This window comes from Colossoma macropomum, unplaced genomic scaffold (genome assembly GCF_904425465.1).
Source record: "Colossoma macropomum unplaced genomic scaffold, Colossoma_macropomum, whole genome shotgun sequence".
NCBI classification, from domain to species: Eukaryota; Metazoa; Chordata; class Actinopteri; order Characiformes; family Serrasalmidae; genus Colossoma; species Colossoma macropomum.
In genome coordinates, this window is record NW_023494785.1 from 21,124,341 (window position 1) to 21,140,133 (window position 15,793).

Below are 15,793 nucleotides of genomic sequence, written 5' to 3' on the forward strand. Positions count from 1 at the left end.
GCAAGGCCTGCACAGCTTCTTGTAAAGCACTTCGACAGCCCTCTCACTCCCTAACGCTCAAGTTTGGTATACTTGCACTAAAAGCAATAATGCAGGCAGGTTATTTTAAAAGGCCAGGAGTTGGATCATTTAGATGATTGGCTATGTGAGTCAACTAGTATAGCCTTGAATTACGCAGTTAATGATTCGGCCCACACAAATGAACGGACAAACACTGCAATAACATCCCTGGAAAATAGTTTGTGGTTTTTTGTTCCATAAACACACCCTAAACACCCTCAGAAAACAGCACAGAGACATGACACTCCCTTTCATTCAGTTTTATTCCACAATCCTCCTTCTCTTGTACTCCAATTTACATTATTCACATACAGCTGTACCCAGTAGTTACAATTCTCATCACATTAAATAACTAAACATTAAAAACAAAATAGGCAAAGCAATGCTCATTTAAACTCATGATAAGATGAAAGACAGCCATAAATCATGTTTTGTCACGTGTTTATACCTTTTGTTTTCTCTGGTCATTACTAAGATGCATGAAGCTGTCTGCCATAAGGTGCAAGGTCAGACTGCTGAGTGGGCTCTTCATAAATAGTGACACAGATGCACCTTGGTTGGAGGTGAAGGTTTGTTTAGTTAAGCTTGACTGCAGAGTGGCTTCTTGTAATCACACCCTTTCGCCCAGGGGAGGTTCTGACCGTGGCAACGCTTGGTACAATCTAAATAGCAGTCAGTGAATGGGTTGGCATGGGTCTGGCCAGGCTGTGCTTCATCACACAAGGACCCTCAGGCAGCGAGTTGGAGCCAGGCAGATAAGGCTCGTATTTATCTAACAGTCACATTTCTCAAAGGACTTCTGGAAGGAGAGCAAAGGACAGGAAGACAGTTAGAAATGAAACCGTATTTGAGACTTTGTAAGCCACAAACAAATGGATATCAGCATTTTACTGACAATCCTGTGGAACCCAATATGGTATGCTCCCCTCCCAAATTTTTTCAGAGGGTTTTTCTTTCCAGTGTAGGAATTTGGGATACTGTTGCTATTTAATGGCATAAAACAGCAGCCACAGAGAGAAATATACCACATTTAAATAAATATAACAGGCACAAAGATAACATGCACAACAATCTAACTAGTGAAATATGGTGGTATATGCTGTTGGTACAAAGCACACAATTTATAACAACAAATACAGAATCAATGCTTAAGCTCTGGGGAACCTAACTGTTTTTTAGCCTTCTAATTAGGTAAATGTTGGTCATGTGAGCACACAATATGGTAGAACCCATCAATATTTTTTATAATATCTAGCGGTATGGCAGGCTGAGAGTCTTTGAAGGCGGTCCTTCAAGCATACTCATTAGAATAACATGTGACACTAAGACAGCTCTCAGATATGTCTGATAAGCAGCTTCAGTTTTCTATCTTATCTTTTTCACTGAAGCTTTCTGCATGTCTAATAACACTGAAGTCTGATGTCATGCAAACATTTTTAATAATTTGCACTATATTGCCAGGAACATCAAAATAATGATACAAAGTTAGATAAAAGCTGACTGAAAACACTGCTTTATGAATGCTGGCGGGCCGGTGATGTGACCTCTCCATGTTTGCTTTGGGGGTAATTTATGGTGCAGGCCTGTCTGCAGGGTAGCAGGTGGGAATCCTTCCTGCTACGGGAGAAGGCTGGCCGGTAGTAATGCTGACCATGCCAAAGAGAGGGGGCAGAAGGGGCATACCAGAACCAAGGTCCTGTTTCCAGCCCCGACTGACTGACTGCCAGTGAGGCACATGGCAGAGCGCCCTCAAAAAGCATCTGCCAGGCGCAGTGCCTCGGAGGATTAAGCCCCACACGTACACCCACCCTGACATCCACACCAGAGATAGCCCTCAGCCCTTGTTGAGAAGCTGCAGGACAGGCAAGGAGATTGCCAAACACTGTCTGTGGAGCCAAAAATAACACTTCAAATCATTGGTGCCGTGTGGTGCCAATTTTAAGGCGGCCCTGCAAACTCCATCCCAAACACGAGAGGTCAGATGTAAAAACAGTGTTCCATCAGGAGTGGATCTTATCGCTCAGCCTGAAAGATATTCACACTGTGGTCTACAGTGATAATAATGATGACAGATGATGATAAACCTTAATATAAGCAGTCACTGATGAACTCAATCTTTCAGTAGAGTCACAGTGATATAACAACATATTAACTTAGTGGCTGTGTTTGACAGCAGCTTCAAACTCTTCCCCAATTAAAACAAGTGAAATTCCAAATCATGTACAGCGTCTACAAAAATGTATATAGTGTGGACAAAAAGATAGAAACACCACATAAGAGAGACCATACAAACTTCAATTCCAAAAATGCTGGGACAGTATGTGAAATGTAAATAAAAAAATAAAGCAGAGTTTTGTAAACCAGCTCTAGCCTGCACTTAAATGAAAACAGTACAAAGACAAGATATTTAATGTTTTAATGTTTAACTTCATTGTTTATTTGTAAATACACCGATCAGGCATAACATTATGATCACCTGCTTGTTTCTACACTCATTGTCCATTTTATCAGCTCCACTTACTATAAAGGTGCACTTTGTAGTTCTACAATTACAGACTGTAGTCCATCTGTTTCTCTGCATACTTTGTTAGCCCCCTTTTACCCTGTTCTTCAGTGGTTAGGACCCACATGGACCCTCACAGAGCAGGTATTATTAGGGTGGTGGATTATTCTCAGCACTGCAGTAACACTGATGTGGTGGTGGTGTGTTAGTGTGTGTTGCGCTGGTCTGAGTGGATCAGACACAGCAATGCTGCTGGAGTTTTTAAACACCTCATTGCCACTGCTGGACTGAGAACAGTCCACCAACCAAAAATATCCAGCCAACAGCATCCTGTGGGCAGCGTCCTGTGACCACTGATGAAGGACTAGAGGATGACCAACACAAACTGACAAAGTTGGAGTGTCTAACAGAGTGGACAGTGAGTGGACAATGAGGTGTTTAAAAACTCCAGCAGCACTGCTGTGTCTGATCCACTCATACCAGCACAACACATCACCACGTTAGTGTTACTGCAGTGCTGAGAATGATCCACCACCCAAATAGTACCTGCTCAGGGTCCATGGGGGTCCTGACCACTGAAGAACAGGGTAAAAGGGGGCTAACAAAGTATGCAGAGAAACAGATGGACTACAGACTGTAATTGTAGAACTACAAAGTGCTCCTATATAGTAAGTGGAGCTGATAAAATGGACAATAAGCATAGAAACAAGGAGTTGGTCATAATGTTATGCCTGATCTGTGTATATGCTCATTCTGAAAATGATGCCTGCAACATGTTCCAAAAAAGTAGGGAGAGGGGCAATTTAAGGCTAGGAATGTTGTGTAGGGGCGGTGGCAGGCAGGAGAAGATGATTCATGCTTGGGTATAAAAGCAGCATCCAGAAAAAGCCTAGTCGTTTATGAGCAAGGACAGGTCAAGACTCACCAACTCTGACGCCAAAAATGCATCAGCAAATAATCCAACAGTTTGAGAACAACATTTCTCAATGAGTCACCCTTTTATTGCATAACATCATCAAAAGATTCAAGGAATCTGTAGAAATCTCTGTGCATAAATACAGCAAACCAAAACTGAATGCCCGTCATCTTCAATCCCTCAGATGGCACTGCATTAATAAGTGGCATGCCTCTGTGATGGATATCTCCACATGGATTTGAGAATATGTTGACAAGCCGTTGTCAATAAACACTGTTCATAGCCGCATTCAAAAATGCAGTATAAGACTGTACTATGCACAGTGGAAGCCATATATCAACAACATCCACAAGCGTTGCTGAATACTCTGAGGTAGAACTTACCTGAAATTGACTGATGCATAGTGGAAATGTTTATTGTGGACTGTCAAGAGAACCTTTCAAATTGTTTATGAAAATAATGGATGTTGTGTTCTTCAGGCCAAAGAAAAAATGGACCATTTAGACTGTTGCCAGCATAAAGTTCAAAAGCTAGGGTTTGTTAAGGTATGAGGGTGTATCAATGTCCATGGCATGGGTCACTTGCACATCTGTGAAGGCACCCTTAACGCTGAAAGATATACATATTTTGGAGCTACATATGATGGCTTCTAGACGACGTCTTGCTTTAGGACATATTTTTGAGCCACATTCTTAACTTAAAATAGCATGGCTGCGTAATCAGCATGTTCTCCAGGCATGGTAAATGGTGAAATGCTTGTTTAGGCAATGGAACAGTGCCACCTATTGGATGTACTGGATATGTTCCTTTGAAAAAGACGGGAAGGAGAGAACCAAAAAGTGTCTGCAAAGCACAGCCAGAAAGGAGTGCAGGCTCAGTTGAATCTGTTTTCATCCTCTTTCAATCTCTTTGATCTAATGTCTGTGGCTAAACATTTTAGTTGATTAGCTGTTTACATGAGCATATCATACCTGTTTAAGTTTCTTTTTAGGTTAATTATACATGAGCTGTGGTTGCTAGCATGTTGCTTGTTTTGGTGCTACCTCCCATCTTTGTCCCAGTGCTATATGTGCTTTCATTTGTGTATATAACAAACTTATCATTTACTATGCATATGGAAACTACATCAGTGACTTTCTGTAATGTATTTGTTTCCAGTTTCATTCTAAATTCACATACCCAAGGCAAATCAAGTTGGAGCAAGAAGCTATATCCTGACTCTTCCAGCCTTTTGTAGGTGGAATTTGGCTGCTGTTTAGTTTTGGTTCTAACACCTTAACGAGAACAGTACACAGCAAATCCTGCCTGTTCCAGAAGTGTCTCCTGTTGACAATGTGTGGCACGTTATTAAGTCCAAAATATGACAACAGAGGTCCCATACAGTTATGTAGCTGAAGACCTGCCTTAAAGGAAGAACATCAAAAATTTGCCTTTCAAAAACTGGACCAATTCAGTCTCCAAGTCTTGTTAAAGGGGAAGGTCATGCAGCACAGTCGTAAACATGAGCCTATCCTAAATTTTTTGGAATGCATTGCAGGCTAATTTGAAACAAATGTATATTTATAAATTTTGTCTCAACTTCTTCAGAACTGAGGTTTATATTCTGAAGTAACTAAATTCTCAGTTAATAACATATGAATCATTTCTTAATTCTAATACTAATAACATGTTATTAATCCTATATAGATTTTGAGAGCAACACTTTTTTAAATGTAAAGCAAGATAACAAAGGGCAGGGTGCCCAAACTGCAGGAAGTATGGAAGTAACAAAAACTACCAAATATTAAACGTGTCAGAGTAAAATGTTTTCATAATTTTAGGCAATTTCAAAAGAAGGAAACGGACAGTGGTTGAAAGTTGAGACCCATTCACAAGGACAGGCAGAAGAAAGTAATATAGCCTGATGAGTCATCTTTTACTCTTTTTTTTTTTTTAAACGCACATCTGGATGAGTTTTACTTCTGAAGGAGCCAAAGGAAGTCTCCCGCCCACACTGCCTACACCCAACACACCAATCTGAAAGTGTGTCTGTTCTTCTTGGAAAATTTCTCATTAACAATTGCCAGTGTGTATAAAAAACTAATGCCTTTTTATCAAAATCTAAAAAAATGAATGCCTTATTCTCAAAATCTAAAAAAAAATACGAATGCCTTATTATCAAAATATACATACACCGACTGATCTTTCTTATAACTTTGTCCACCTGCTGAAGATTCTGTAGCAACACTGATATCTCTAATCTCACCTGCAACATGCTGAGGCTTCATAGGGCCTGCTTTTTTCAGAAAGTTCCCACCATCAAAGGCCACAAGTGGTTCATCAGGAATGTCAGTTTCCGATTTCTCCCGCCCACCACTGCTGGTGCTGCTATGATTGGCTAGTTGGATGAACTCTTCAAATTGGGATGCCTCGCACCCTGAAGACAGGCCATTCTCGTGCTTGGAGGTCGGGACGCCATTTATTACAAGGAATGAAGAACTGAACGGGAAAGGAAAAAAGGTTGTACTATTTGGACAGATACAGTTCTTCAAGGACTCACACAAAACTAGACATTTATTAAAGCAATTAATAAAGCAAAGAAATCAATCCAGTCAGTCCAGATTTCTGTTGTATTCTCATGAGCCAGGTAATCAATTTTTGGCTTCCTAGTACACGTGTGCAGGGAGTAGGATTGCAACAAAAATGCGGGCTAGCCGAGAATCCTTGAGAATCTGTTCTGACATATTTCATATACACTGATAGTCAAAACATTGATGACCACTCACAGATGAAGCAAATAATGCTGATTATCTCATAACAAAAGCCCATGTCAAGGTCTGGGATGTAACAGAAGGTAAGCAAACAGTCATTTCTAATAGTCGATGTGTTGGAAAGGCATGAAGAGCAACTCTGAAACGCCAAGGCTTGTGGGGCACTCCCTGTCAGCAGTGGTGAGTATCTATTGACAGTGGTCCAAAGAGGGACAAACTACAAATTGTTGACACGGTGTTGGGTACCCAGGCTCTATGTGCAAGGGCAACAAAGGCGATCCCACCTGGTCTGAACTGACAGAAGGGCTACTGTGGTACAAGTCACAATTTAAATTTTTTATTAATGGTTATGGGAGGAATGTGTCACAACACGCAGTGCATCACACCCTGCTGCACATTGGGCTGTGCAGCTGCAGACCAGGCAGAGTGCCCATGCTAACTTCTATCTGCCATTGAAAGTGCCTACAATGGGCATGCACGCTTTGCAACGCTTTCGTGGCACATGTAGGACCAACAGCATTTTACGCATGTTGTCACAATGTTTTGGCTCATCAGTGCAGCTTAGCCCACAAGATGCTTTTTGCAAAGAGTAACTCTAGTTCTCTAGTTGTGCACTTGCTTAATATTATTTAATCACATTATTTAACACCAATCACTTTACAATGGGTTGCCAATTTCTTGGATAGACATACTGTATATCTATATTCAATGGCCATTTTATCAGGTACACCTCCTGTGCAGAATGTTGCCCATTCCACTGATAACCAATGAGATTAGGTACAAGATATAATGGGCAAATTTCAAACTGGCAACTTGACATATCTGACAAATATAAGTTTAAACAAAAAAGCTTATTGTCATTTACCTCTCCTTTGTGCCACTTTGAGATTGATTATTCTGCTTCAGATCTGTGCTTGGATGGTGGTTGGCTTGGATTGGATCAGCTGTTGCTATGAAAAAATACCATAATTACATTCTCAAAAAATGAACACTAATTCCTTTTCCACTTTGTTATAAGCTTGTCAGAATACACAATTGGACTCATTTGAATCCACCATCTGGATTCATTTGTAGGATTCTGAAAGCACTCTTTGTATTTACCATTTGATGACAGCTCTTCGTATACAACCGAAATTACTAATGTTAAAACTAGATTGAGAAATGAGCACAGACCTCATAGTGCTTTCTGGTGAGAAAAAACAAACAAACTGGATAACTGAATAAGCTATGCATTTTATTTATTCCATCCACATGGACAGTGGCTGTCCATGTTTAAAAACACCCAGTCAGCAGCTTGACTGACAGAAAAGGACTTAAGCCAACTAGTCTGGTTCTTAGCACCACATCAAGGTGTATGAGTGCCCTGTAACTGATGCCACTCCCTACTACTGCTCTGGCTGTACTTTATATAAGAGGCATTGAGAAGATTGTACTTTAAGATGGCAAAATGGAATAGATCAGTAGTTCTCAAACTAGTCCTCACAGCTCTAAGACGGCCCACAGTTTAGTGTTGGGACCTGGTTTGGGGATAAAAACACAAACACATGCAGACTGTTTGGGGTGGGGGTATTTGAAGTGACAGTGATCGAGAAGCACAATTATGAGCTTGCACTCTGTATATGCTCTGTAATGTGAAATCTGTTCATCAAGTTAACTAAACAGACCATAATTCATCTGAGTCAATACTGAAACGCAGTCCTATTTAATATCCCAGATACAATGTCCCTGGCCAATAAAGAGGAAGTCTTTTGTAAGGATTGGCTTTTTGGAAAGCAGATAAGGTTGTTTCCATCATAATAGCAGCCCTTGTTCACAGCATTTACAGGTTGCATAACAAAAAGGAAAAGTCGCTTCATACACTAGCCTGCCAACAGATAGAAAACCATGTTAAGAAAGGAGGAAAAAAAAACAGTGAGTCAGAAACAGCAGTGCTATTTGGCGCTACAAACGTTCAGTCCACCCTAGAATTAATGTTCTATACAACATTTGAAAGAATTAAATGAGGCAAAAATGTCATGGTAATGGATAATAACATTCTTCAAGCCAACACTTTAATATTTTACCTTTAATACTCTCAGATTCAGGCTTGGAACTTCCACCATTAACCTGGGAAGCAGGAGAAGATTTTGTGTCCTTCTGTAGAGGAAGGACGATATAATGGAATTAGATTTGGAGTTCATGTCCACCCTGTGCTTAAAGGCAGCACTAAATCAGAAACATACCTTTTCTCCCATGTCTGTTCTGCGTGTCCTTTTCATGATCTCCTCCAGGCGCTGGTGGGGAAGAAAAAAGGTCATCCACAGCACACAAAAGCACAAAAAGAATTAAATTCATACTGCATCGTAACTATTACTACAAAATCAGACCCTAATTGTGCCACCCTAAAGGAGCACTGCCCCTGTGACAAGCTAATTTCCACAGTGCAGTTTTAACATCAACAAAAGAAGTACTGAACAAGTCCTCTTGAGGAAGAAACAGCAGGTGTTGTACAGCAATAAACTGAGCACTAAGTCACGGTTTGAGAGTCAAACCATGTGAGGAAAGACATAAAACCCCCTGAAAGCTACAGGCTGTTGTGACAAAGGAACACAGAGTGATTCTGATAAGACCTTGTGGTAAGACAGACTGTGAGTTAGTAGTGGGTTAATAGCACTGAAGGCAGCATGGTGAGGGAGAGAGTGTCTGTCTCTTGTAAACACACTTTTCACTTAAGAGTGGATGGAAAGTGAGTATGTGCCTCTGTGGGTGGCACACCAGAGTTACAGTTATGCTCCTCCTGCTCACACCCAGCAATTAGCTGGCCTTCAAGAACTATTTTTGCTAAGTTGTACTAGTGCTGAGGGACGACATGTGTAACCCAGTCAAGAGGAAGTGGATAAATGTGTCATGGTGGTAGAGCACCATGTTTATATAGAGTGAGTTTAAAACATCTGCTCATGGTTGAGGTCTGAAAGAAAAATGTCAGCATCAGAGTGAAGGCAAGGGCAGTACTTCTGTGAATGCATGAGTGAGATTCCCCTCCTACCTTCTTCCTCTCCAGCCTCTCCTGCTCCTCCTTCTGGAAGTGCTTCTCCCTTTCCAGGCGCTGCCGCTCTGCCTCCTCCCGGGCCTTTGCCTCTGCCTCCTCCTTCTGCAACACACACAGCCAAACTGATGGAAATGCTGGGCTACTGCTGACCTACATGCATCTGGTTCTAAAATATTTGTTGTACTGTTCTGCGCACTGTATGCATGCCTCTAATAAACTAACCAGTAAATGCGGTTTTGTAAAATCCATCTGATGGTAATGATACAATTGCATTATTCTGTAAAGCGAGAGTGTCCAGTCTTACCCACAAAGGGCTGGTGCAGCTGCAACTTTCCATTCTAAACAAGGTGAAACAACCTAATTTCACTTGTTTAATCAGTTGGTATCAGTCTGCAACAACTGATCGAGTGTGCTCCTGCTTTGCAGGAATGAAAAACTGCAGCCACACCAGCCCTTTGCAGATAAGGACACCTCTGGACACCTCTGCTGCAAAGTTATAATCATTTTTCAATAAAGTATCTGCTCATTTTTTGCTTAAAATAACATTCTCAGGATATTTTCAAATGTAAAAAAATCAGAAAAAAGGCGTTGTGTATTGTCTTTATTGTCTACATTCAACTACTGTTTAAACAGTTCCACCAGTCAAATATATGTGATCAGTCCAGATATGTGCCAGTACAAAAACATTGGCATGATCATCCCATAAACATGTCACTGCAGTCACAAGTTGTCATGACAGATTATGTTCCCCAATATAAGAGTGTTGTGTTAATATTACAGGCATTTGGCAAGACAATTATCATAACATGATGTCATGAGAGCTTATGTTACATGCTAATTTTGCTAAGCATACTCTAGTTAGGAGTTATGATAACATCAAATATTATGACAAAAGTAATGAAAAACTCAGTAATGGTAACGTAACACCGTAATATTACTGAACAAAAGTGAGCATGAATCCTCATGATAGCATATTAAATCTGCCATGACATTAATGGCATTGTTGCAGAAATGTTATATATATATATATATATATATATATATATATATATATATATATATATATATATATATATATCACAGTTTATGGCATTATCATAATATTGCGTTAAGAATAAAACACTATATATATAAATGAGACAATACAGATACACACATACATACATATAGGGTTCTGAAAAACATTTTTATTAGCAATAAGATGCTGTTGGTTATACATTTTAAGGATTTCTATTTTTGGGCATAAAAAAGCCCCTGATGGAACTTGTGTATAGTGGCAAAGTAGTCTTCATCCTGTTTTTGGACAGTCTAAATTGCGATCATGTCTTTGGTTTCCCCTAGTATTTTTTTTGATTGTTTCAAGCAGGGTGGAAGACTCTAGCTATTACAATTACATCAAAGGATAGTATTGTGAGCTTTACTGTTAGCTGTGAAGGTGTTCAGGCCAATAACACATTAAAACAGCAGTACAAATGTACAATAAAGTACATGACCCTAATGTGAAAGCATAGTCGGATCTTGGAAACCAGTTGCTCTATGCATCTTAAAAAATTTGTGGTGAAACTCCAGAGGTTTTGTGTATAGTGTTGTTTAATGTGTTGAACACAAGGTGGTGGCAGTGTCACCAGAACCACATCTAATCTAATACAGCTCAAATACAGCTTCAGTTGAGCAGCTTGTCTAGAATCTAGAGGCCAAAAAATATTTTTTCGGCAAGTGCTGTCCCCGTGGTACTCAAGCTTAGACAGTACAGCTGCACTGTAACAGTGGAAATTGGGAAATGTGAATAGTCAGCATAAATAAAGACCCAAGTGACTTTGTCAGCACAGGATATGCGTTTCAGGTTTGGCATGTGTGGCAGACTGAGAGACAGAAAATAAAAGACACATGCTACCACTTTAGCCGTCTGGTTAATATGGTTAAAGTCTGCTGTCTCAGTCTGAGCACCATACAAATGACTTATACTCAGCATTTCATTAAACCATTTAGAAGCTCGGTAATAAAAGAAATGAACTGTCAATGCATTACTTGTTTTTTGTTCGGAAAAGAGATGCAAAAACAGGCTCTCATTTGGTAATATCTGCAAGGCTTGGTGTTTGCACATTTTTTTCCTCCTCAGTTTTACAAAACTATCAAGATCCTTTTTTCACTAATTGTACCTGTCTCTGGAGGCGCTCATTCTCCTCCTGTTCTGCCTTTGCTCTCTCCTGTGCCTCCTTCTCCTGTTGCAGACGCTGGGCTTTGTCCCTCAGCCTCTGCTGCTCTGCCATCAGCCGTGCCTCCTCCTCTCTGCGCCTCCTCTCCTCCACCTCCCGCGCTAACCGCTCCTCCCGCTCCAGCCTGTCTCACACACACACACACACACACACACACACACACGTTTTGTCAGGACATGAGGTCATTCATGTCCCATATGTATTTTGACTGTATAGTTTACACTGTATTTATGTATTGATAGCGACCAATAGGTCATAAATGGTTTTGCCCCTTCTGTCAACTGAAACCTGCAGCAGAAGCATTTTATGCCAAGGTAGTTTACCTCTATTTTTCTCGGACTTTCTGACAGTCGGGACATTTTTGTTCTGAAAATGTATGGCAAACAACACAGCCACATAAAACAGTCCAGGCACACACTGGCATTCACAAAACATCATCTATATATTTCATAATCACATAGGACACTACAAGGTGCAAAATAAGATGGAGACTGCCATGGCTAAAATAACATAGCTCGCAGTCACCAGTGAGGCAGGGCACAACAGGCTGGAACTCTCATTACGTTCCAGCCAAAGGCCTTTCTCGCTCATAAAGTCTGTCACGAAGAATGGAGCTGGTTACTTTAAACGTCAACAGTTCTTCACCACAGGCAATTACATTGCATGCATACAGATGAAGGACAACTTATGCGGCTTCGTAGCAGAGTTTGTATGCTATATGAGAGCCTCTCTTGTATGCTGTGTACGAGTATGTTGTTAATTTCAGATGTGGGTGCTTGAATGCCAGACCTCCACTTAAAAAAGAAACTGCTTGCATATGCTGGAATGTGGCTTTTACTGCAGTTACATCTGATTTGGAAATTGTGGCATCAAAACCATTTATTTCAGGTTTGCTCTCTCTTGTTTGTTGTAGGGGTGGGTAAATATAATAATATCACAGCATCACAGACAAGTATTCACAATGCACCAGTATTTTCACAATACATGATGCATTTTGCTATATTCTGCTTCTAAACTATAGATAAGTTGGAACAGACACAACACAGTAAAGTACAGAATTTTTTTTTTTTATGCAACATTTAACATACTGTGCACCACTAATTCTAATTAAATAGGACCAACCATGCTCTTTTCAAGTCCCAGCATCATGGGGATTTGAGATCACAATAAAAGAGCAACAGCTTACATAGCTATGCTACTTGAGAGTTCCATCTCAATCTCTTTTTAATGCAATGTTCAAGTACTAAGGACGTCTAAAATATGCTCAGAAAAGCTTGCTGTGGAGTAATTTATCATGATAACGTTATCACCCAACCCTTGTTGAAAGGATAGGAAAGGAAGGGAAAGTGTCTGCTATCTCCAATTTAAAGCTGTGAAGCTGACCTATTTTTCTCCTCCTGTTCTTTCCGCTCCTGCTCCTCCCGCTCCCTCTGCTCCCTTGCCTGTCGCCTCTTCTCAGCCAAAATTCGGGCAGCTTCTTCTGGGTCGTTGGTTCCAGCCATAGGCTTGGCAGGGGAGGGTGCTGGGGAAGTTAATGGAATACTGGAATTGGCTGTGGAGTTCTCAGGGACAGAGGAGGCGCTGATGGTTGTGACTGGTGCACTTATAGACAGGGGCATCTCAGGGGCAGCAGACACAACAATCGGGGGGATAGGAGAGGAAGCTGAACAACAGACAAAGAGACAAAAAGAATAATGTTCCTTGATTGAAAACAAAACAGAATGTGCTCTTTGAAGAAGCTACATAATTTCAGAATACTTTGTCCATAGCCTGAAATTCACTCATTATCTCGCACCTCCCAACTCTCTCATTATGTCTATACAATACAGACTTTATTACAATTCTTGCATAAATAATTTGCCACATAGAATCCCTCCCACTATAAAGTGTAAGGTAAGTTCTTGAGCCAGTGTTCTGGTGTGGAATGTGAGCTCTGTGAGCTATGTGAAATATGAACAATGTGCTGTGATTAAGTAATTAGTGCAGCCACCAGGGCTGGAGCAGACACAGCAGTTCCTTTAATGAGCTGCATTCTCTTTTGTGCATAATTAACAACCAGGCAATCTGCTCCCACTGTAGCTATTGCACATTCTTGCATAGACACACAAACACACAGTTAATTCATAATCCTAGTCTAGGTCTATGTGACTAAACTTCTAGGCTGCAAACTGAAACAACTGTAAAAAGAAGCTGAAAAATGTGGATGGTACAGCAGACAAAACACTGGCAAAAACTAAAAGATTCTGAGACAATCAATGTGATCTAATCAAAGAAGGCACAGAGCTGATGTGATGATCACACTCACCTTTGGTGTTATCAGGAATGGCAGGTCTGTGGCTATCTTGGGCTTTCCCTACAGCAGCAGGTGAACGAGTGCGTGCCTCCACCCGAGCGGGCGTCCGTGCCCTCTTGGGACGAGCTTTCGGTGTGCTGGGACTAGATTGGGCTGATGCAGGTCTGGGAGAGGAGGCCCTGCCTTTAGGTGTGATGGGAGAGGCAGCCTGCCGCGACAAGGGACTGGAAACAAGAGAGGGCACTTTAAAATATGTATATGTTTAATAAGAATAATTAGACCTTGCTCTAGCAATTTGTGCATGTGTGTGTGCAGGTGTGGCTGTTTTATCACTTGATGGCAAAATATCTGATGATTTTCTTACATATTTAAATGGGGGGTTATGTGCCCAGACTAACCATAATTCATGTTTATATTACCATTTTCCAATCTGTCTTTACCCCTCAGAAATAAACAGACACTTTTGGCTACTGTGCCTTTATGTAAGATGTATGTAAATGATCTCTGTTTTGATTAGCTGCCTTGTATTGTGTCTCATTCAAGAGCAGCCTGAACTGAAACACTCCTTCAGCATACAGAATAGGTGAATATACATCCATACATTGGATTCTGTCACATCATAAAGCCATTTCTGCAGTTTAGTTTCCATTTAAGGACTGTTCGAGGAGCGAATAATCATTTTTGAAACTTTACAAATGTTTATATACTACATTAGACTTGCAGACAAGCAAATTTGGTTTTCCATGATACAGGCCTTTTAATAAGCGACACATGACTGTCAATTAAAAATTAGAAAATCTAATCTACTTAATGGTCATGGAGGTTACCTGGGCTCAGGTCTGGTTTTCATTGATGGTAAAGACTGTCTCTTCTTCAGCACCTTCTCTTTGGTGATGGCACTCTTTTCTTTTTCATTTTCTCGCTCCTTGTCTTTCTTCTCTTTCTTCCTCTTATCCATCTGCCAGAAACAATAAAACAAAATCTAAAAATAGATACTATTGAAATAAAAACATTAATACTGTATTAAACAGTAACCCATGACGCATGTGAGTGAGTGACAGACTGAGCAGTGAGACAGACGTACAGGTGTGGAGTCTCGTCTGCGTTGGCGCTGGGTGATGTCAGGGGTGCTGGTTGTGACCCTCCAGCGCTCAGAGCATCGGTGGGGCCGGTGAGAACACACTGAGAGTGGACTCGCTGAGGCTGAACGAGGACACACTGGAGACTCTGGGGAAGGACACACACAACTGGAGAAATTTAACCAAATAATGCAGAGGTTATGAACCACAGTCTGGCACATTATATTAAGCATTCAAGCCTCAGGTTCAAAGAAATGCTTGTGTTGATCTTCTTAGTGATAAAAGCCCTGAAGCTCAACTTACAAATAATTTTTTTTCGGAATCATAATGTTATGTCAGACAAATTGCAACAAGTTATTTTCCACCAAATCATTCAGCTTGTTTTTTTACATGAACTGAAACCAAGCTTTCTCCTTCATTTCCTCTTTTTACAGCTGTATGTGTAATAAATAAATTCCTAATTATAGTGCACATCATGATTTTTTTTCCCTTTTCTGAGAAGTGCCTCGTTTGACAATCTAGAAAACACTGCAACAAAAGTATTCCTTTTAAAAAACTGCCACTTATATGTAAAGGTTTGTAAGTAAATCACACGATCTTATGTTACTCACGAGAGTCTTTGCCATTGCTTAGCACGCTGGCAGCACTACGACTCCGTGCCAGGAAAGACAGGGTGGGTGTCATCAGCCGGTCCACAATGCTACTCTCCCATGGACTCAATTCCAACCTACGGGCTGCAGGAGGAAAACATTAGGACTCACCAAAAAGAGGGTGAGAAGACGTCAGACACAGCAGCAGTGTCCTATTTTCTGTTTTCCTATTTAACTTCCACAGCTATTTATCCACTCATTGTTTTACACAACGTATACAGAATAAACAGTGATGACATCTAGGCTCTGGATCTAGGCTTTCAGTAGAAAGTAGGAACAAATACATTTAAGAGACTCG

The 15,793-nt window shown here is 40.7% G+C and overlaps 1 protein-coding gene across 4 annotated transcripts in view; it reads right to left on the reverse strand.

The window, feature by feature from the left end:
- Nucleotides 1–304: 304 nt before the first annotated feature.
- Nucleotides 305–15,793, reverse strand: part of map7d1a (MAP7 domain containing 1a) — a 40,806-nt gene continuing 25,317 nt past the window's right edge. For all 4 annotated transcript variants that reach the window (XM_036586870.1, XM_036586854.1, XM_036586862.1 and 1 more), the window contains 12 exons: nucleotides 15,457–15,579; nucleotides 14,851–14,993; nucleotides 14,594–14,724; nucleotides 13,779–13,990; nucleotides 12,857–13,136; nucleotides 11,417–11,597; nucleotides 9,255–9,359; nucleotides 8,452–8,502; nucleotides 8,293–8,365; nucleotides 7,095–7,179; nucleotides 5,725–5,957; nucleotides 305–859 (listed from right to left, as the gene is read on the reverse strand). In XM_036586870.1, coding sequence (XP_036442763.1) covers nucleotides 849–859; nucleotides 5,725–5,957; nucleotides 7,095–7,179; nucleotides 8,293–8,365; nucleotides 8,452–8,502; nucleotides 9,255–9,359; nucleotides 11,417–11,597; nucleotides 12,857–13,136; nucleotides 13,779–13,990; nucleotides 14,594–14,724; nucleotides 14,851–14,993; nucleotides 15,457–15,579 — 1,628 coding nt within the window. In that variant the 3' untranslated portion in view covers nucleotides 305–848. The remainder of the gene's footprint in view (nucleotides 860–5,724; nucleotides 5,958–7,094; nucleotides 7,180–8,292; nucleotides 8,366–8,451; nucleotides 8,503–9,254; nucleotides 9,360–11,416; nucleotides 11,598–12,856; nucleotides 13,137–13,778; nucleotides 13,991–14,593; nucleotides 14,725–14,850; nucleotides 14,994–15,456; nucleotides 15,580–15,793) is intronic.